The 23,827-nt window shown below is 40.1% G+C and overlaps 1 protein-coding gene across 5 annotated transcripts in view; it reads right to left on the reverse strand.

The window, feature by feature from the left end:
- Window positions 1–21,917, reverse strand: part of CALD1 (caldesmon 1) — an 85,231-nt gene extending 63,314 nt beyond the window's left edge. For 3 of the 5 annotated variants that reach the window (XM_044678539.1, XM_044678537.1, XM_044678536.1), the window contains exon 1: window positions 21,726–21,917. In XM_044678539.1, coding sequence (XP_044534474.1) covers window positions 21,726–21,772 — 47 coding nt within the window. In that variant the 5' untranslated portion in view covers window positions 21,773–21,917. The remainder of the gene's footprint in view (window positions 1–21,725) is intronic. The other 2 variants (XM_044678541.1, XM_044678540.1) reach the window with 1 other exon arrangement.
- Window positions 21,918–23,827: the final 1,910 nt, after the last annotated feature.

Raw genomic sequence — 23,827 nt, forward strand, 5'->3', positions numbered from 1 at the left:
AGTCCAAATGAAGTCATGAAGAGTTGGACATGACTAAATGACTGAGCAATATCAAATTTCCATGTTTTAATTTTTTTTAAAAAAAAGTATAGAATGGTATGGTAGAGAAAATTCTGAATGTGGACTCAGAGGACCTGGGTTTGAATCTCAGCTAATATATTGGACACCTGTGTGTCTTTGGGCAAATCTCTTACTTTTCCTCTATAAAATGAAGAGGTTGGACTAGGTTGTTCCCTATTAGTCAAGGATGGAACAGATGATTCATAAAGAGTTCAAAGATGGATGCAATGTTGTACAGATCCATAGTATATTTGAAGGAAATAAATCAAAATCTTCTACACCTCACAGATGGAGATTAGGTTGTATACCCATCTACCCACTAGCCCCAAGCCCAACTTAGTATGAATCAAATCTGTACCGAAAGATCAGGGATTGGGGGCAAAAGTCCCCTCCAGGACTAATCTATAATTCAATCTTCCTTTTTTTATATCCTCAGCACTTATCCTAGGGTCCAGCATATAGCGGGCGCTTAAAAAATGCTTTGTTGACTGAATGACTGATTGATAATATACACTTTGGAAGGATCTGGCTCTTTGAATTAGCAATGACTATGTTAGTTCAAATCAGGCTTCAGGCATATCACTTAACCTCTTTGCCTCAATTTCCTCATCTGTGAAAAGGGAATAAGACTAGCATTTACCTCCCAGGGATGTTGTGAGGAACAAATGAGACAATGATTATGAAGTACTTAACAAAGTGCCCAGCATGTAGTAAGCACTATAGAAATTTTATTTTATTTTACTTTTTTTAAAAACCCTCGCCTTCTGTCTTAGAATCAATACTGTAGATTGGTTCTAAGTTAGAAGAGTGTTAAGGGCTAGGCACTGGGGGTCAAGTGATTTGTCCAGGGTCACACAGCTGGGAAGTGTCGAAGGTACCATAACGTTAAACTATTGTTATTATTAGAAACTTAGGTTCCTTTCAAAAGATTTTGATTGTAGTATTGGCCTTGTGTGCTCTGTAATATATACAGCAGGATTCACTCTATGCTCCCGGACCACCAGGTATCCCACTACAGAAAGAAAAGGACTTTTAAAACACAAAAACAAAATATACTATTAAGTTTTGAAGCAAAGGGATTAGAAACCTGTGACTAATTAAAATGATGAACCATACGGGGGACAGTGGTATTCCAAACGTGTTCCCTGAAACCGTAGATGGCATGTGGAATATCGCTAAATCAAATCACATGTGTTGTGTCAGCTCAGTGAATTCTCCCCACTACCTTAAGGCTGACAGCCCTAAAGCAGAGACTGCCTCCAACACGAATGAGAGAAGAATGGATTTCTGTATTGAGCACACTACTCTCTCCCTCCTGAAAACAAAATGAAACAAAACAAAAAAAACCCCACCCCACTCCTCTCCAAACATGCCATCTAGCACTCTCCTCCCTCTGCTTTCATTTTTCTAAAATGGAATAAAAAAAAAAAGATTTAGTATTCATTTCCCCTCTTCCCAAGCCCACCTGGCGCCATTCCCTTTCTGTCAGGTTGGCACCTTTCCTCCTTCTTCAGGAAGCACCAGGTCTCTCAGAGAGGCCCTTGGGAGCACGATTTCTAGCTCTACAAGTCTTGCACAGAACCCTATTGTTGAGTGATTACCAGCCCGACCACTCCAGAGCGTTTAACACAAGATCCATCCACATATCTGACACCTCACTGGCTCACCTACCACCTTCCTACACAGAAGCTTGGAGATCTGAGATAATAGCTGATGGCAAGAGGATTCTTCATGAATGGAGTCAAGAAATGAAAATAAAAGGCCACATCCTGGATGCTGTTTCCTAGGGGAATAGCATTCATTCATTTTTTTTTAACCCTTACCTTCTGTCTTAGAAGCAATCTATGTATTGGTTACAAGACAGAAGATCAGTAAAGGCTAGGCAATGGAGATTAAGTGACTTGCCCAGGGTCAAACAGCTGGGAAGCATCTGAGGTCAGATTTGAAGCCAGGACCTCCTGTCTTTAGGAAAAAGCATTCATTCTTTTTTTTTTTTTTAAACCCTTACCTTCCATCTTGGAGTCAATACTGTGTATTGGCTCCAAGGCAGAAGAGAGGTAAGGGCTAGGCAATGGGGGTCAAGTGACTTGCTCAGGGTCATACTGATAGGAAGTGTCTGAGGCCATATTTGAACCTAGGACCTCCCATCTCTAGGCCTGGCTCTCAATCCACTGAGCTACCCAGCTGCCCCCTAAAAGTTTTCATTCTTGTGTGTGTGTGTGTGTGTGTGTGTGTGTGTGTGTGTGGTTTCTTTTTTAAAAAACATTTATCTTTATTTTATTCCAGTAACAATTTTACACATAAGTTTTCCAAGGTTACAGGATTCATGATGTCTCCCTCTCCTCTTTCCTCCTCCCCGCCCAGAATTGAAGAGCAATTCCACTGGATTATACATGTATTATCTCTTAAAACATATTTCCATATTATTTATTTTTGTAAGAGAGTAGACTAATAAAACCTACACCCCTATAAATGAGTGACGAGGAGCATTCATTCTGGAGAGTGGCCTGGGGATCAGCTTGGGTCAGTAAGGCTGACATCCTCATGACTAGAAAAGCAAATGAGAATACATATTCTACTCATCATTCTGTTCTAAAGAAACTTGGACTAGACTTTTTAGTAAAGATAGAAAAGCCCTTAGAAATCATTCAGGTCAGCCCTCTCATTTTATAGTTGAGCTAACCGATGCTTCAGGTAGAAAGAAGGGAGTAAAAATGATTTAGCCTGCATCACACAGAGGTGTAACTAGGAATTTTTTCATCAAGGGCAACCCCCCCCCCAAAGAAACCCAAATTAGTTAGAGGGGTTGTTAGGGGGAAAGTGTGCCTCTCTGGATGTCAGAAGCCTGGGGCAAAGCCTCCTTTACTCTGTCCTAGTTCCTAAAGCGTAGTGATGCTTGGAGAAGGCTGGCAAGGGGGATTGAAGGCAGAATGCCCAAGGCAGGAGGAGAAGGGTACACCAGGAGGGAGATCTGAGATCTGACCCATTATTTCAAACAGAGAGGAAAGATGGGAATATGGTTATCAATGACTGCTTCAGTATGCTAGCCAGCAACCTTGTGGCACAAAGGAATTACTGTAACTTCAGCCATTATCTGACATGAGTTCCTGGTGAGATCAGACTCCAAGGCCAAGGAAGTATAAGGCTAGTTAAGTCTAATGCAGAAATGGTCAGTAAGGGAAGGGAAGTCGGGTCAAGTCCAAGGAGAGCAATGCTTCTTGGGAAGCCCTCCAAGTCAGCACACTGTGTCTAGCTTCTATTTTCATTTCATGTTCCAGCTGCTTCATTTTACTCCTCAGCCCTCCCAGTGTTCACATCCCATCAGAGAAATAAAACATTGGGTCCAGCTACTCACTATCAAGGGCTCCATAAATCCTAGTAACAAAAGGAGATTTAACTTTAACAAATCCTACAAATCGTTTTGAACAGTAGGCCTGCAGAGGACTCTTCGTGAATAATCCGACACAGCTTTCCATTTTTCAGAATGCAATATTTTCCCTGTCATTCTCGTCCCTGCCCCTACCCTCATTCCTTAGGCCCCTCGGTTGCCTGCAAGGTTAAGCCATGCTTTCATCCCGAGGGGTCAGATCTCTGTTGCTGAGTTCCAGTGCAGTCCCACTGGTTAGGGGATTTTCGAGAGCCCTTAGAATAGAGAAACCAAAGGCTTTCAAGATGAAGGTCTTTTGGAGATTTCTGGTTCCAATTCTTCATTTTATAGGTGGGGAAGCAGCCGGGAAAGGGAGAGAATTGCTGAATAATTAGTTAACTGGGACTAGTAACAATAACTGGCATTTCCATAGTATTTTAAAGTTAGCAAAGTGCTTTATATAGAGAGCCTCATTTCATTTTCCCAACAACTATTTTGAGGTAGACACTACAAATATATTATTTTGCCAGCAAAATGGAATTATTTTGTGTATACATTTTACTAACAGAACTGATGCTGGAGGAGATGATAGAAATTTTCTTTCCCACTGCCATCCAGTTAGTAATTGATAGAGATGGAACAGGAATACTGGTTTTCCTAAATCTAAGTCTGACTGTCTTCTAAAGGGCATTATCTCTGAGGACACAGGGCCGCCGACTTCCAGTCCAGTACTCCATGTTGTTTGTATGTTTCTTGTTCAGTTTCCACTATAGAATTTTTCAGAATTTCAAAATTGGAAGAGATCTCAGTGGCCATGGAGCCCCACTCAAACCTCTGGAATCCTGAACAAAACCATCTTGTGAATTTAATCTCAATTAACGCCTTCCCACCATTACAAATAAAATTAAATGTAAGCCAGGAAAACCTGTTCCATTAAGCTCTCTTTTAAGATTCAGATCAAATTCTTCTTTCCTCGTGAACTTTTCCTAGATCGCAATAGGGTTTTTAATCTTGTTTTGTATCCTGGACCTTTTTGGCACTGTGACAAAGTCCTTTCTAAAAACTCTTTTAAATGCATATAATAAAATACCCAGGGCTACAAAGAACACCAGTTAGGTTAAAAAAAGGGCTAACAAAATATTTTTTATAATTGACCAACTTCAAGTTAAGTAGTGCATCTGGCTTACAATGACCTCTGGTTTTTTGAAATTCTATAGGACTAATTGTCCGAACCATTCATTTGGCAATTAATAATGTGATATTGCAGATATTACTTTATGAATTTTATTTCTTTTTTGTGTTACTATTTCTTTTTTTTTCATTTCTGTCCTATCTCTATAACTAGATTATAAATGCATTGAAGGCCAGTTAGTCTCTGTACTCATGGAGTTATATAATACCTCGAATAGAGCAAACATTCAAATATTTGATTGATGACAGCTATCCATAGAGGACCAATTCTCCCAGTATTCCAGGTCACGCATATCTCATTATCACCTACTTTCAAAAAACATCTTTTTCCATATGAAAGGACAAACTGTAAATGAGTGCTACTTTCCCTTTCTCAATCCACATTTTCTATTTTTTATATTCTTGGAAGCACTATTGAGTTAGAGATTGTTCTGTAATTAGGCAGAACTGGAATTGCACAGATTCTCAAAAAGTTGTGCATGTGGTGCAGCTACGTGGCTCAGTGGATATCCAGCCAGGTCTGGATTCAGGAGGTCCTGGGTTTAAATCTGTTCTCAGATACTTCCTAGCTATGTGATCCTGGGCAAGGCATTTTCCCCTGATAGCCTAGCCCTTACCACTCTTTTGCCTTGGAACTGATACCAATTATAAGATAGAAAGTAAGGATTTAAAAAAAAAGGTGTGTGTGTGTGTGTGTGTGTGTGTGTGTGTGTGTGTGTGTGTGTGTGTGTGTGTGCATGTTTATGTGTGTGCACACTGGTGTATACATCTCCCACCCCTGCTGGGACTTAGCTCCATCAATTATCTCCTCTTTTGCACTTTACATCTTGTCTCTCCGATGGCTCTTCCCCTTTTGCCTACAAACATGCTTTGCAAATATAAAAACAAACCCAAAAAACTCTTCCTTTGACCCTACTCTCCCACCAAGTGAATGTGATCCCCCTGACCTTTGTTTTACCACTAAATCGCTGGAAGGATAGTCTACGTTCAGTTCCTCCATGTCCTTGCCTCCCACTCACACTTACAATGTCCCCTCATTCTTGGCTCAAAGCCCAGTGTTTTTGCTCCCTGGGATGAGAGAAATTTCAAGCTGGCTAATGAAAGCACAGAAATGGAATTGGGGTTAGGGTTAAAAATGGAATGAGCTGCCTTGTTGTAAAGTGGTAAAGCATACAAGTGGAGCCTGGGTGAGTGCCTGTTGGGGATTTTGCTCCGTAGATAAAAGTTGTTGGACTAGATGATCAATCAATCAACATTTACTAAGTGGCTACCATGTGCCAGGCACCATGCTAAGGGATGGGGACCTAAAAAGAGGCAAAAGACAATCCCTGTCCTCAAGGAGCTTATGATCTAATGGATGACCTCTAAGCACCCTTTCAAACAGAAATTCTAAGCAAGGGAACTGGGTCTACAACCAAGGATAAACTACCCAGCAAAATTGATTATATTCTTGCAGGGAAGTATGATCATTTAATGAAATAGAAGATTTCCAAGCATTCCTGAAGAAACGGCCAGACTTTAACAGAAAATTTGATGCCCAAATACAGAACTCATGAGAATCACCAAAAGGTAATTAAGAAAGGGAAAGAAAGGAACCCAATAAGTTCAAATGATTTGTATTCCTTTATGAAAAAATGATATTGATAACTCTTAAAATTGTTATTATCATTGGGGTAGCCAGAAGAAGTATATTTAGAGGGTACAGTGACAAACTGTAGAGGATGATATGTCAAAAAAAAATAAAAAACTAGGGTAAAAACAAGGATAATACTAAGAGAAATGGGAAAAGAGATAAAAAGGGGGTAAATATATATTTCATAAAGAAGTGCATGGGGGGGAGGTGGGGAGGAGACGAATATAATGGAAGGGAGGAAAAGATGTTGGTGACAGGTAATACTTAAATCTTATGCTCACTGGAATTGGATCAGAGAGGGAAGAACAATCAGATCCATTGGGGCAGAGATTTGTATCTTATCCTATAGAGAAGTAGAAGGGTAATAAACAGACTTGTGGGGAGGAGAACAATACAAGAGAGGGAGAGGTTGGGGAGTTGTTTAAAAGGTACTATACTAAGAGGGGAATAATAAGAAGGGAGGAGTTGGGAAGGAGAGTAACATGAGAAAGGGGTAAAGGGAGAGACTGACTAAAAGAGAAAAGTTGGAGGAGAGGGTGAGAGATATAAGAGAAAAGGCAGAATCAAAGGAGGAAGTCAAAATGGAGGGGAATACACAGACAGTAATCATAACTGTGAATGTGAATGGGATGAACTCACCCATAAAAAGGAAGCAGAGAGCAGAATGGATTAAAAACCAGAATCCTACCATATGTTGTCTACAAGAAATACACTTGAGGTATGTAGACATACACAGGGTAAGGGTAAGAGGGTGGAGCAGAATTTACTGGGCTGCAACTGAGACAAAGAAGGCAGGAGTAGCAATTATGATCTCAGACAAAGCTAAAGCAAAAATAGATCTGATTAAAAGAGATAAGGAAGGAAATTACACATTGATAAGGCAGTATAAATAATGAAGAAATAGCAGTACTCAACATATATAATAATTTTTTTTATTTTTCATTCCCTTTCTACCTCTCCTTGGCTAAGAGGTCATTTCAATGGGAACTGGTTACTAGCAACAAACTCTTTCACTAGTGCTCTTTGTAATCATAAAGAATTCAAATCCCTGAATATAAAATTATGAAATTTTAGCTAGTACATATAAATGATTTTTAAATTTTTAAAAATTTGTTTCAGATTGTATAGATAAAAATTTTTAATATTTGTTTTCTGGAATTTTGCAATCCCTGTTCTCTCCTGCCCTCATCTCCTCTCTCCTTGCTGAAAAGGCAGGTAATATGATATAGGTTATATGGATATTATCATAAAATACATATTTCCCTTTTTGTCATGATACAAAACAAGAAACATATTGCTTATATTAGAGAGAAATTCATGGAGAAAATCAAGTGAAGAATGGTATGTTTTAATCTGGATTCAAATTAATTTAATTTTCCCGCTTTCATGTTCAAAGACAGGAGTCCTTGAGGAGTTCCATTGCAATTAAACAGGTCTTAACTTTATGATTTGGGCTACTGGAAAATGGTTGTTTTAGTTGACTACAGGTCATTCTTACCAACTGTAATGAGATCACTCTTTGCCTTCAGTTCTTTGTCAATACTCAGAGGTTGAAGTCAAACCAGTCAATGTGAATTAATGTTTGACTATTCTTCTAATCATTGATTTTGGCCTGAGAAATTATTTCCTTAGAAGGCTTGTTCATTTCACTGACCTCTTACATGGACTCTATCAATGACCTAGCAGATAAGCTGTGTATTTTCCTGCTTCTCTAAAGGAGTCTTCTCCACTCAACTCCCTACCCTACCTTTGTTGTTTTTCCCTTTTTCCTTTAGTGTTGCTCCTCACACTCCTATGAAGCTAAAGGTGAGCCCTTGGTCACCTGGGGGGCAGGAGTTAAGTGGGAAATAAAGACTTCAAAGCAAGGAAAAGATACAAGAGAAACTCTGGTGTAGTTAGAGATCACTCTATTGATTTTGAGGTTCTTCTACCAGACTAATAATGTGGTCAATGTCCCAATGAGATGATCACATGAGCTAATTTCATGGTATACTAGAATTATTCATGTGATCATCAGTTTTTTCCCCACTCACATATATCTCTAGCTCTAATGTCCATCCATTCATTAAGCCTTCAAAAAGTTCTATGTGAAAGAGGTTATGTGTGATGCTAGAGAGGTAAAAGTACAAATGGAATAGTTCCTGACCTCAAGGAGCTTAAATTCTCCTGGGAAAGTACAACAGGGATAAAAATAGGAAACAGCATGGCATAGAGGGAAGCATTTGGGTTTTGGAGCTAGAATAACTATAACTGAATCCCAGTTTTGCTCCTTTTTATCCATATGACTCCTCACCCTCCCTCAATCCATACTGGTAATCAGTGGACAAATCCTCTAATTTCTATTTCCATCCCATTTTTCACATCTCTCTCTTTTCTATTTACACACCCATTCAAGGTCCTCATTGCCTCTTGCCTGGGCTACTTCAGTAGCTTTAATTAATTGTTCTCCTTACCCCAATTCTCTCCCTTTCTAGTCCATCTGTCAAAGTGATAGTTCCAAAGCATAATTCTGATTGTGTTACATCCTGCCTAATAAACTTCAGTAGCTCCCTATTACCTCTATAATCAAAACATTACATAAACTTTGTTTTTTCTGTCTTCTTTTCTTTCTTCACCTTGAAATGGAATAATGGACAAAGGTCTGTCCTATTGATGAAATCAGGTAGCAAAGTGGTGGGATCACTTATGTAGAGGAAACAGCTGAAGTGAGCAGAGAATTGAGAGAGAACAGCCAGACTGAGTTGCATTCATGCCTTTAAAACAATGGTTATAAGCCATGAGGAAGACAGTGAGGAGAGAAGGAAGTTACAGAACTCTGGAGCTCTATATGGCAGGAGAGCTAGCTAAATTTGAGGAGAAGCTGTGAACCAAGTGGGGGTATTTTAAGAGTACACAGAATAGCGTTAAGGAGGTAATTAGTATATTTCTTCTAAATAGCTTCTTTGAACTAGTAGATAGTAGAGAATGAGTCTACCAAGGGAGAAAGAAAAATTCAAAAATCAAGCAGAGAGAGAATCAGCACTTCCTACCAGCTAAATGACAAGGTACTTAATGTTTACCATCAAACAGAAGTCACTAATACATGTTCTTATTTATACAGAAAGCAATCTGGCATCCTGGAATCAGTCTGAAAGACTTGGGATAAGACCTCAAGATTTCTAGTTGTATGATTCTGAGAAAATCACTTGATCTCTGAAGCTCAGTTTCCTTATTTGTAAAATGAGAGGTTGGACCTTGATGACTTCTAAGTTTCCTTTTTGCTCTAAATCAATCGATGGACTTATGATCTTATTTTCTTCCCCTCCAAAAAAGTAAAAATAAAAATAAAAAAACATGTGTGAGCATACTGAGATATATTCTAGCCTGCTTCTTTTGGATGTTCAAGTCTTATGTCTTGCTGTTGTTAAGTCATTTTTTAGGCATGTCCCTCTCTTCATGACTCCATTTGGGGCTTTTTTGTCAAAGATGCTGAGCAGTTTGCCATTTCCTTTTCTGGCTCATTTTACAGATGAGAAAACTGAGGCAGACAGGTTCTGTGACTGCCCAGGGTCACACCACTTTTAATTGTCTGAGGTAAGATTTGAACTCAAGAAGATGAGTCTTCTTGACTCCAGGCCCAGTGCTCTATCCATTGTATCACCCTGCTGCCCACCAACTTCACTTACTGCCTTGCCTTTGCTACTCGAAGCACTGGTCACTCAGTGGCAATTACCTGCAGTATAACCATTGTGCTTTGGAAAAAAAAGAAAACAAAACAACTTCTCTGGGGTCAACCTTATAACCTTAACCCTCCCTTTTTTGGGTACATGGTAGAGACATCATGCCACTATTCAGAAGCCTCCTCTTTCCTTAGCATGTACAATCTGTATGACGATGAAATTTTTACGGCTTAGCTAAACATTTGCAAAAACAAAACAAAACAAAACAAAAAACACAGCAGCCTGTCTGACAGTCTATTCTATGGGATTTGAACTGTAAAAGAGACAAACTATGCCGGGAGTCAGCCAAACCAATGAAATACCTGCCAAACCACACCTTATCCTTCTCAATCAGCAAAAAAATTATCCACCGCCTGACTCCTCTTACCTCACCAATAAGGGCTCATTTATTCCCTTATTAGGACACTGGCAGTGGAGAGAAAGACTGGCCATGCATGATGGCCCCAAGAGTGGCTTCGACAACATGTGCTGCTCATCAGGCAAAAAAGAGAAGTGGCTAATAGACACAGAAGGGAGGGGACTGGAAAAATGAAAGCCTCACTCGCATGGAGGACAATCCATTTGGTATAGGCCATAATTATGGTTTTGTAAAGAAAAGAAAAAAAAATAAACTGAAGAGCTAATATACTTTTTAAAAAAAATACATTTTTAGGAAGAATGTTTTTGAAGCTTTCCTTGGAAATTCAGTTCAGAGAAGGCTCCAATTGAGAGTGGAGAGGAAATTGAATGTAGTACGGCCAACATCCATTCATCTTGAGTTACCAGTTTAGACAGGGCTGAGTTCAACTGGTCTTCTCGGCTTGCCTTGCATCACCCTAGTATCAGCAAAAGAACCAGTTCTCTTTGGACTTCTGCGTAGATTAAAAGAATTATATCCCTGGCTATGGCTTCGTCCTCATCTTCCCTTTTCCCCCATCCTGTGACTGTGGCTTACATTCATATGTCTCCCTCTTACTCCTTAGCCATCTGCCAGAATGGATCTTTTATTATAATTGTTAAATTACTATTTTAGGTTTTTTTTCTCTTCCATCACTCCCCCTTCCCAAGCAGACCTTTATCTATGCAACTGAAGGCAATAAGTATCCTTTCTGTAATCCCTTCTGGCCGGTGGCCAAGGTAACTTTTCACCCCATCCCAGTTGCTCTATTCTCTTTTCCAAAGCATTCCAAGATGGAGGTGCTGTCAGAGCCATGTCATAATTTCAAATCCATTCTAAACTGGACCAGGGAGTTCAGTTCAGACAACACCCCTAAGAATACTCAAATTCTTATGTCAGCTCAAAGACCTCTTGGTCCCTGGCTATTCTGGACCAGATTTCTAGGGATCATTTTGTCCACCTAAGACTAGGCAATAGATGAGCCTCTGGAGGAGTTCTTAACCAAGGGGGTCCACAAATAGCGTTTTAGGGGGTCTGTGAGCTTGAATAGGGAAGGAAAATGGCATCTTTAGCTTCACTAGCCCTAACTGAAATTTAGATTTTCCTTCAGTCATTTAAAAAAATGGCTGTGAGAAGGGGTCCATAAAGGGCTCCATGAGACACAGTAAAAAAGTTAAGAACTTCTGCTCTGCAGATACATGAGAGGACTGTCAGGTAACTTGAAAGCAGGGCCTGTTCTAGCCTGCTCCCGTTAGGGCTTCCAGGTTACAACTTCCCCACTTTAATGAGGCTAGAAATATAAACATGATAGTCATTGCCAATTGAAAGTGAAACAGAATCGAAAATTGGTAATGAATAGAATGAAATGGATAAGATAACCCTGACTAGGAAGAAAGGAAGGAAAGAGTAAAGAAATGGGGTACTTTGTTGTTTCACTTTGGTTGATTAATACAGATAAAATCATGATTTAGAAGTGGTGATCAGCTGAGTGTTCATTTAAAAAAAAAACAAGTTTGAGTTGTTTTCTTTTAACATATTAAAAGGTCATATAACAAGAATAATAGTAAAGAGAGCAGAGTTTATCCTTCTATGAGAACCGTCTCCTAATGGGGAAAATAAGGCACTTAGAGCTATGTATGAATAATCATTATGGGTCATTGAATTATCATTTAGCTACTAGGTTGGCAATTTACTCAAAAGTCTTACCAAGTTTTGAAAGATCAATGTATGTGACTCACATCTTAGGAGTAGCTTAGCTTGCTTACTCACTCACCATTACGATCTAAACTAAAGTAATATCTTGAATGCAGCTAGATACACTGACTCACCAGACACAGATAATTAGGCCAGTGTAAACTTATAAAGGGAAGCTCCTAAGCCTTCTCAGAGGAGACAGAGCAATCAAGGGTCAACAGTCCCCTTGGTGCAGGCCCTCATCACCTCATGCCTGGATTATCACAGCATCCTTCTGGTTGTTCTCCTGCTTCAAGTCTCCCTCCTCTAATCCATCGCCCACTCTGTAGCCAAAACAATTTTCCTAGAATTGTATCTACATCACTAATCAATAAACTCCTCAAGCTCCCTGCTGCTTCCAGGATCAAATAGAAAATCCGCTGGCATTTAAAACCTTGCACAAATTGTCCCCTTCCTACCTTTCCTATTTTCTTATTCCTTCCTCTCCTCCACGTAGTATATGATCCTACCACACTGGTTTCATTGTTCCTTGTTCTTAGCACTCCATTTCCTAGTTGTGCGCCCCATGCCTAGACTGCTCTCCATTCTCCCCTCTGGCTCCCTTCGAGACTCAGCTCAAGTTCTGCCTTTTCTGGGAGGTCTTTCCCAGTGCCTCACTCTGAGATCCACTCCATTGATGCTATATGGATGTGTCTGCATAGTATATAAATGTATCTGTAAGTTGTAGCTATCATTAGAATGTGAGCTCTTTGAAGTCAGAGACCTGGTTTCTGCCTTTTCGGTATCCCCAGGCCTGAAGTAAGTGAGGCTGTTACTGTTTTCACGAGATTAACTGAATTTAGGATAATTAATTAAAATACACTAAATGAGTGCCCAACTATATCTTAAAGTCCTTAGCACGGGGCTTGGGAAAATAAATGCCTGTGGATTGACTGGTCACCACAGATTCCTCTCTGCTCACTTTTTTGGATGGACCTTGAAGGAATGCAGGAAAGTATAGTTCTTAGGATATGTATGAGAGTTATTGACTATTTTCAAGCTGAATGTGAATAATGAGAATCAGAGAGATTTTCTACTCTAAACATTGTGTGGAATTTAGAGGGAAGGAGGGCAGAACTGGATAGAATGTTCTGTCTAACCAAAGAATCTCAAACATCTTCTCATTGATAATAACAACAAGACTAGATAAGGCCTGGAGATGCCAACACTTCAGGGCAAACTATTTATCCCTTGACATTGTCTCCATGGTCCACTTGTTCTATAAAGAATTTAACCAATATCAACCTTTATTAAATGTAGATACTTTTAACTCTTTATGATCAGAACTTTCCATAACTAGGAAGGCATATTCTCTAGTCTTAGGAAGGAAATAATTTCATACAATCCCCACAAAGCCATTTTGATTTTGTGCCCTTGCATGGGTTTATAACTCAATCTGAATTAAAATAGCAATGATAATAGTAGAAATGATAATACTAACAATAATAATATGGCATCTTAAGGTTGGTAAAGCCCTTAAAAAATAACTTATTTTATCCTTAGAACAACCTTGTGAATACACAGCATTGATTCCAAGATGGAAAGTAAAGGGTTTTTTTTTTTAAAGAACAACTTTGGGAGATAGTTGCTATTGTTATCCCCACCTTACAGATGAGGAAACTGAGGCAGACAGGTGAAATACTTGTCCATGGTAATGCAGCTAGTGGCAGTGGTGGAATTTTAACTCAGCTCTTTTTGACTCCAGATCGAGAATTCTGCTCATTTCACGACTTAACTACCTCAAAATCAGACCCTCAAAAAAAAAATGAGCAAATCAGAGCTGCAGGGTTATTAGTTGAAAATTTCATTTGCACATTTATAAGACATAGTAATGTTTTGAGTTACCAGGCAACTGGTCAAAGAAAGACATATCCTCATTTCTTCCCTTGCATTTTCCAGCTGGCGAGAATTTTAAATAGACACGACGCTTGTTGATTTGTTAATTAGGGATAAAAATTCATGTCAAATTACTTGAAATTTTATAGCACTCAGTTTCATGATCAAATGATTCTAATTCACTAGCAAGTGGCATTTTGGGATGGCTTTTATCTTCTTCTGGGACAAGCTTCTGACTTTTTCATTCCTTTAGTGGCAGCAGAGGATGTGTCTAATTAATCTTACAGATAGCCCTTCAACACCCTCTGACATCATGTGCAGTGGGTAAACATGCACTCTAATATGCCATGTTGTATATCATTGCTGATGAAGCCTAATGTTTAATTAGTCGTGTCCTCCATTTTCCCTCTTTGCTGTTCTCCTTGTACTCCTCTGATGTCTGGTAACCATATGTAGGAGAGACCTAAGACCTATCGCTCTGCAACCTAGAGAAAGCATTCCTCAGTATCCCAAGGGAAGTAGAAAGAGCATGGCTCTCACTGGGGAGGGTCACTCCATCCTCTGAGAGGTAGGTGCCTCTCTGAGGTCTGCCTGCAGGGATTTAACTAAGCTCAGTCTTCCATTCTGCAGGCCCAGGAAAACTGGATATAGAGATTTTAAATTAAAGTTAACCACTCTCAGCTGGAGTGCCTAGGATGGGGGAATAATTTGCTCTAAGAAGAAAAAAATTTTTTTTAAATGGCCCCCTTCTGATCAGAAAACCTAGACATTGGTGCTTTATAGAGATACGTTCTGTGGCTTTTCTCATCTTTTGTGCTCCATAGGGGAAAAAAAAAAGGACTGAAGAGTTGGATATCAGAATAGACCAACTAAGGTCTTTCTTTTGATTCCCTTTAATTTGAAAAAAATAAAAGATACCAAAAGAAGCAGGTGGGAGTCAATTTAATATCACGGTTCAAATACGGAAGCAGGATTCAGTAAAGACTGAAAAAGAACATTCTAATTCAATTCTGAGTATGCTGTAAGCATTGTAATAAAGTAATACGAGAAAACTCAAATGACCACCTCTTATCTAGGGGTTTATTTTATTTAAAAGATTATCTATAATATTAATAGGGCAGCTAGGTGGCACAGTGGATAGAGGGCCAGGCCTGGAGTCAGAAAAAATTGAGTTTAAATATGGCCTTAACATATTCAGAGGAAGAACTGTGGGAGGAGAAACACAGAAGAAAAACAACTGCTTGAACACATGGGCTGATGGGGATATGATTGGGGATGTAGACACTAAAAGATAACTCTAGTCCAACTATGAATAATATGGAATTAGGTTTTGATCAATGATACGTGTAAAACCCAGTGGAACTGTGTGTCGGCTACGGGAGGTTAGGGAGATTTGGGGGAGGGAAAGAACATGAAACATGTAACTGTGGGAAATATTCAAAATAAAAACTTAAAAATAAATATGGTCTTAGACATTTACTAGCTGTGTGGCCCAGGGCAGGTCCCTTAACTCTGTTTGCCTTAGTTTTCTCATTGTAAAATGAGCTCAAGAAGGAAATGACAAACCACTCCAGTATCTTTGCTAAGAAAACCCCAGATGGGAGTCATGGAGAGTCAGACATAACTAAAAACAACTAAATAACAACAACTGAGAATGATCTACTTTTCTCTTAAGTACCTGCTATGTCCCAAGAAATATGCCATTCGCTGAAGTTAAAAATACAAAAGGGAGATAGTGCCAGCCTCCAGGGACCTTCCAATTTACTGAGAAGATACCATAAGTCCATAGATACACAAATATAAAATATATAAAAAACAAATGCAACATAATTGGGCATGGAACTACAAAGGGTTCAGGAAGGAATTAGGAAAGGCCTCCCTCTTAAAGAAATGGTACTTGGAGCCTTGAAGGGAGCTAGGGGTTTCAAGAGGTAGAAATGGAGAGGAAGAACATTTCATGTGTGAGGGAGAGCCTGGGCAAAAACACAGAGGCAGGAGATGGGCTTTTGTGTACTAAGAATAGCACACAGACCAGACTGACTGGAATGTAGCCTGCATATGGAAGGGAGTAATGAGTAATCAGTTTGGAAAGATAAGCTGGAACCAGATTATGAGGGGCTTAAAATGTCAAACAGAAGAGTTGATATTTTATCCTAGAAGATTGGGAGCCATTGAAGCTTCTTCAGTAGGGAAAGGGTCAGACTCTTGTGTAATATCAATTGGGTAGCTTTGTGGATGATAAATGAGAAGAAATGGATTCAAGGAGAGCATTTAGGAGGTTATTAGAATAGTTCAGATGAGAGGTGATGAGAACCTGAATTAGAGTGGTAGTAGTATGAGAGGAGAGGAGAAGAGGATGAAGGTGTCAGATGTTATGGAAATAGACTTAACAAAATAGGGGATTGGCTATGGGAGTAGGAAAGAGATAGCTTTGAGATGAATAAACTGAATACAATGGTGATGACCTCAACAGAAAGGAGAAGTTAGGAGAAGGGGGTGGTTGGGTGTGGGAAGGACAGAAGGATAATGAGTTCCATTTTGGATTTTGAGAGGCTTGTGGGACATCAAAGGGTACATTTCTAGCAGGACTGGAACTCAGGAGAGAAAAGAAAGCTGGATTATGTTCATGTGGGAGGCATCTGCATAAAAATGACAGTTGAATCCAAAGGATGAGGTCACCAAGAGAGAATTCAGAGAAGAGGAAAGAGGGAATCAGACTAGAGCTCTGGAATATACCCACAGTTGTGCATACATGTGTTGGGGTGGCAGGTGTGGAGACAACATATATGATACGCCAACAAAGTACACTGAGAATAGATCCAAGAAGTAGGAAGAGAACCATATCAAAACAGTGTCACAAAAACCCAGAGAAGAGAAAGTATTCAGAAAGAGAGGGTGGACAAGAAGGTCAAATGATGCTGAGAAAAGAGCACCGGATTAGGAAAGCCAAGAAATATGAAGGATGAGAAAAGAACACTAGCTTGGGCAATGAAGAGAACAATGGTGACTGTAGAGAGAGCGGTTTCAGTCAGATAGTGTGAACAGAAGCCATAGTGAAAAAGCTGAGGTAAGGGAATATAGAGAATTTCTACCTTCGACTTCTTCCCTGGAGCTTCCCTGAAAAAGGGAAGAGAGCTTGAAGGTGAGGCTAGTAGGGTCAAAGGAAGTTTTTTTCTTTCCCTAAGTATGGAGGAATATGGGCATTTAATGTTGGTAATTGTAGAAAGAGCACTGGATTTAAGATCAGAAAAAATGACTTGACTCTCCCATCTCACACTTAGTACTTCTGTGATCTTGGGCAGGTCCCTTCACTCTTCTAGGTCTGTATCCCATTCTGTAAAATGATGAGACTGAACTAGGTGATGCTATTCTCACCGCTACAAGTACAGTGGAATGTTGGGCATGCCCCTTAACTTCTCTGCTTCCATATAAAACTTGCACACAACTTTGAAATTGTGTAGAAAAAGCCCAGGTGAAAAGATTATTGCCAGTCAAATGAATTTATAAGGGACTACAAATCCAGCTGCAAGCTCTTACATTTTAAAGTACAATATAAGCTATGAAGACAATCAAATTGTGGATGATTGCCTTTTTTTTTAAAGTAATTGAATTGATTAAATGATGTAAGTGCTTTGGCATAATCTCTACTACCATAGGCAAATCAGTAACTTCATCTATCAAGTTTGCATTAAATGAATGACACCACGATTGAGTCTTAATTTTCTAAAAAAGTTGCTTTTGTATTTTTTATTTAAGAAATTATTTCAGGGGTCAAGAGCCAGGCTTAGAGACAGGAAGTCTTGGGTTCAAATGTGGCCTCAGATATGTTCTAGCTGTGTGACCCTGGGCAAGTCATTTACCCCCTCCCCCCTTCATCATTCTTCTGCCTTGAAACTAATACATGGTATTGATTCTCAGATGGAAGGTAAAAGTTTGCCATTTTCTTCTCCAGGTCCTTTTATAGATGAGGAAAATTGGGCAAACAGGATTAAATGACTTGTCCAGAGTTACACACCTAGTAAGTGTCTGAGGCTGGATTTGAACTGTGATAATTAAATTAAGTCTACACAAAGGTGAGAGCACCTTCCAATTCTGGGAGGTCCTAACCCACACTTGGGACCTCCCAGAATTGGAAGGTGCTCTCACCTTTGTGAAGACTTAATTTAATTATCACAGAACTTAGGAAGATGAGTCTTCCTGACTTCAGGCCTCACACTTTATCCACTGCACCATATAGCTACCCATATTCTTACAAATTTGACTATTCCTCCACTGATCTTCCTTCTCTGCATACCAGACCATTAAAAAGTGGAAGGCTTCCAGCAAGAAAAGATAACTGTCAGAAAGCCTTATAGTGAAGAAGGAAACCAAAAAACCATAAAAAGCAGACAAAATCCACAAAAACATGGCAGTTGGGAACCATTCATGTAGGGACAAATAGACCTTGAAAAGTCAATAGCTACTGAGGATAGTTATTCATCCCCTCTCACCCCCAACATTTACATTCACAGTTCTAAGCTCCTGAATATCCTTTTAGATAGGGCACAGAAGGATGTGATACATTTTAGAAAGCTTTCCATAAAAATGATTAAATTAAAATAAAAAAATGATTAAAAAATGAAAGAAGCATTTTGGTGTTTAAAGGAGGAGGCTTATTATCTGACAACTTTCTCTCTAAGAAATTCTTCTTCATGCGCTGATGTTAGGTAAGTAAGGTTTTATCTCATTTATTGCTACAGATCTAAACAGAATGGTTCCAATTCTAAAGAAGGATATTATAATTGCTCTTCTAATATTGGCTACTAGTACGACAGGGAAGCCAAAGAAAGCTCATGCTACCTTGGGCTCCACTAAGCAAGTCAAGATGTCCAGCACTGAGGAGATCACTGTTTTACTGTATTTTGCCTTGATCAGACCAGAACTGTGTTGAGTTCTGGGGACCTTTCAAGAAGAACGCTGATCAGTTGAAACCTGTTTATAGGAGATACAAGCAGGAGCACTGAGTTCATGTCCAAAGAGCACCGGGGAAGGAACTAGGGACTTTTAGCCTGAAGAAGAGAAGACCTAAAGGGAACATTGATATTTGATTGGAATTTGAGAGCCTATGGAAGCGAGAAGAGATATAGTCTGCCTGGCTCCAGAGAACAGAGAACAAAATTCCTAGAAATTCCTATTTAAAGGAAAAAAGGACAGAAAATGAAAGTAGGCAAAATTACACTTTCTTGATAAAAAGGAAAGACTTCCTAAAAACTAGAGTTGTACACAAGTGGAATGAGCTGCCTGAACTGCCTCGGCAGGTATAGACCTCCTCATTGGGAACAGTCAAAGGGACAGTGGATAACCACTTATCAGGTACACCATAGAGGGGAATTTGAACTCAGGTGTGAGTTAAACTAGATGGCCTGAGAAGGTCCTTCCAACTCTGAGATTCAGGGATACATTTTTTTTTCCTTTCCTGGAAGGGCTTTGCCCCTCAAAGAGAAAACAAAAAAAGATGATTATTAAGAAATCTTGAAACCAAAGTATTATAGTTACATTGTATCCTTCAATGATTTTTTTGTCATATGAATTATTGTTGTTCAGTTGTTCTACAGGTGTGTCCAACTCTTCTTGACCCCTCTTGGGGTTTTTCTTGGCAAAGATACTAGAGTGGTTTGTCATTTCCTTTTCCAGCCCATTTTACAGATGAGGCAACTAAAGTCAACAGAGTTAAATGACTTGCCCATATCACACAACTAAAAAGTGTCTGAGACCAGATTTGAACTCGGGAGGATGAGTTTTCCTGAGGCAAACAGATTTAAACAGATTTAAGTGACTTGCTCAGGGCCATGTAGCTAGTAAGTGTCTGAGGGTAGATTTGAACTCAGGAAGATGGATCTTCCTGGCCCCCGCCCTGCTGCTCCATCTGCTATGCCATGTATTTGCCTCTTAATAATCATACCAGAAACTTAAGTAGTCAGCCCAAGTCAAGCAGCATTTTGTCTTTATTTTTTAAAGCCTTTATCTTCCATTTTAGAATCAATATTAGGTATTGGTTCAAAGGCAGAAAAGTCATAAGGGCTGAACAGTTGAGATTAAGTGACTTGCCAAGGGTCAAACAGCTAAGGAAGTGAGACCAGACTTGAACCCAGGACCCACTGTCTCCTGGCCTGGCTCTCTATTCACTGATCCATTTGGCTGCCCTAAAACCAGCATTTATTAAATGCTTACTATATGCTAGGCACTGTGCTAATATCGCAAAAGTCTAGGCAGGGCAGCTAGGTGGCTCATTGGATTGAGAGTCAGACCCAGAGATGGGAGATCCTGGATTCAAATCTAGCCTCGGACACTTCCTAGCTGTGTGACCCTGGGCAAGTCACTTGACCTCCCCCCCTCCCCCCATTGCCTAGCCTTTACCACTCTTCTGCCTTAGAACCAATATATAGTATTGGTTCCAAGATGGAAAGTAAGGGTTTAAAAAAAAAGTCTAGGGCATTCAACAACCAGTTTACTCATACCCACAATAATAACAAAGCTCTTATGTAGGTCTTGGTATACAAAAATGCTAATATTCGCCCTATCAAATGCTGCCAAAATCTTTTTATACTGTTAAGTCTGAAGTAAATCTTCTCACAAAAAGGCAGGAAAACTTGAATCTCAGATAGCGAGGTGCCCATTGCAGACCCCAATCTAATATTATCTCCAAGGCAAGAAGATGTGTCATTTGTACCTATGTCCGCATTGACAAAGACAATTCCCCAAAGCTGTGGGTAAGAACACTGGACTTAGAATCAGGAAGCCCCAAGTGTAAATCCCTCTTCAGATACTTATTATCTAGGGGGTAATTCACTTAACCTCCCTAAGCTTCAGCGTTTTCATCTGTAAAATGGGAGGGAGGTTAAACTAAATAGTCTTTGAGGTACATTTGAGCTCTAGATGGAAGATTCTATCATTTTGAAGTATCCCGAAGCTAAAAGAATCCGTGACTTGCCCAGTGTCACTCTTTTAGCTTCAACAGTCCCTAAAATGAAAGGATTGAACTAGATGTGACCTCTCAGGGCAGCTCCAACTCTTAATCTAGGATCCTTCCAATTCTAGTGTCCGGTCTTCCAGTCTATAGAGTTATATCTCACATGAAATTATCTTTTTGATCAAGCTCTGCAACAAAGCTTTGGACGGGGAGTCAGAAACCTTAAGTTCTCATCCCGACTCTTCCATTATCCATGTGGCTTCAACAAGTCACTGAATCCCCCCTCTCCCATCCCCCCCCCCCCAGAGGCTCTTGGACTACCTGCCCTCTATGGTCCTTTTCAGCTCAAATGTTCTATGCCTCCATAACCTTTGAGGCTGTTATCTGCCAGGCCAATATCATATGCTCTTGACTCTTCCTGCCCTGCTCAGATAGCTTGTATAATGAAGGCTTTTTGCTATTTACTCCGAGGATTGGGCAATAAACGGCTTAGATGAAATCTGTGTTCTGTAAAGTGATCGCTCTGAACAGAGACATCGGCTCTAAATTAAGCGCAGGTTTTTTCTTAATCTTTGAATGCCGATCTGTAATACACAACATCTCCCGAGAAACACATCCCCGAGTCTGACAACAAGCCCACCTCTGATCGTGTAGCATAAAGCCCAACAAGATGAGAACAAGGAAAACAAGAGATGGTAGAACACACATGGCCTTTAGACCCCAGCTTGGGGCAGCTTTAGAACTTGCTGTAACTCCTGGACTTCTTAGCCCTCCAAATCTCCCTTCCCCCATCCCCTCACTCCAAAAGTCACTGCAGAGAAGCAATAGGGGCAAAAAAGCAAGACAAAGTAAGCACTCACTGAGAGAGACTGGATAAGCTGCGTCTTCCCTGCGATCTGCTGAGCATGTCTACAGCTGAGAGTCAGTGATAGCTGCTGCCAGGTTCAGTGAGGGACTGGACAAATCGTTAGGGTGTGGAATGGGACAGGAAGAATGTCATTTTCGTCTCAGTCCTAATGGAGTTTGCAGGATGCTTGTCTGTTCACCCTATGTGTTAACATTTTGGTCTGCCCCTGTGACGAAAGTCTGAGCTTGGCCTCTGCCAAATCTACTCCTCCCAAGCCTTCCTCTCTGCATATGATCATCAGAGAGCTGATTGTTATTTTTTACTGTAATCTTTCTAATAGAAGCCCTCATTTTTTTGGTACCTCAAAGGTGCCCAAAGTTCTCTGAGATTCCCAAGAACATTGACACGACTACCACGTTAGTAGAATTAGAGCAAAGATTTGAAATGCTTCTCAACCAATAACCCTTATTTCAGAGTCAAAAAGCGTTTAAGGGAGTTTAAAATGCACATCCGTGTTCTCAGAATTTTCTGAACGCTGTTGATCGTGGTCAACTTTAAAAAAAAAAAAGTTATACACACAATCTAATAGTGAAAGGATCATCGGGGATTAGCCTCCTGTAAAGTTCATCTGGGTACAGTTCTCCAGCAGTTGCTCTAAGATCTGTTCTCAATTAGTATTGGTGTAGGTGGCCTCCAAAGTAAACAGTTCCCACTATGAAACTGAATCTAAGAAACCTCTCTTGTCCCTTTTATCCAGGAAAGGATGCATGAAATGTAAATGCAAACCAAATGCAATAAAGATGGAGACTCCCCCACCAAGTAACTAGAGGCATTGGAGGCTCAAACTCCTCTGCGCAGAAAAGGCAGGATGAGGCTTGTGAACATGTTGAAACAAACAGCCAGCAGCTGAGATTGCATCCATGCCCCTCTGTTTGTGAGCTCTCCATCTCAGCCAGGGCAAAGCGAGCCTGGATGGCTACCAAATTTTTACCCTTGTGAAAGAGGTGGTGGTGGTGGTGGTGGTGGTGGTGTTGATTCTATCTGGAGATTATACTCCGCCTCTGCTTAAGCAAATGAAAATATTGCTCAGCTCTAAGGTGAACTGGACAAACTGATCCTGGGGCACAGATAGAGTCAGAGAATTCAAGGAGGAATTTTTACTCCGTCAAAAGGGATGAAAAAGCCAAGCTCTTTAGTACCTAGTGTTGCTCAAGTTAGATTAGTTGCTGTGGTTCAGTCGTGTTCTAGTCTTTGTGACCTCATTTGGGGTTTTCTTGGCAAAGATATAGGAATGGTTTGTCATTTCCTTCTCCAACTCATTTTACAGAGGAGGAAACTGAGGCAAATAGGATTAAGTGACTTGCCCAGGCTCACACAACCAGTAAGTGTATGAGGCCAGATTTGAAATCAGAAAGATGAGTCTTCTTGATTCCAGGCCTGGCATTCTATCCATTGTGCCACCCTAGCTTTGGCTAAGAAAAAAGGGATCAGTACACAGGATGATCAGGTCACAGGATCACAATGTTGAAAGGGACCTGAAAGAGCAGTGAGTAAAATATAAGTTCCTTGAGGAGAGGAGATATTTTTCATTTCTCTGTCTCCCATTGCTCTGCACATAGCAGGGCCATAAAGAATACTTGTTGGATTAGATTAGCTTTAGATTCTGACCGTGTCATATCTCCCCATTCAATAAATTCTAAAGCTCACTACTAGAAACAAGTAGAAACTCTTCTGTATTTATATAGCATTTAAAGCTCACCATGATCTGGACCTTTCCTAGCTTTCCAGCCTTGTTATGCTTTATTCCTTTCTATGGACTTTCATCTTTCCTTTCCAAGTCTTTGCAACTAGGCTCTTTCCCAATGCTAGGATGCTACCACTGCTTCTTAGAATTCCTGAGCACTTTTAAGATTACACTCAGGGGGCAGCTGAGTAGCTCAGTTCAGCTACCTAGGTTCAAATCTGGCCTTAGACACTTCCTAGCTGTGTGACTCTGGGCAAGTCACTTAACCCTCATTGCCCAGCCCTTAGCACTCTTCTGCCTTGGAACCAATACTTAGTATTGATTCTAAGGAGGAAGGTGAGGGTTTTTTAAGTAAATAAATAACTAAATGA

This window comes from Gracilinanus agilis, chromosome 5, assembly GCF_016433145.1.
Source record: "Gracilinanus agilis isolate LMUSP501 chromosome 5, AgileGrace, whole genome shotgun sequence".
Classification (NCBI taxonomy): Eukaryota; Metazoa; Chordata; class Mammalia; order Didelphimorphia; family Didelphidae; genus Gracilinanus; species Gracilinanus agilis.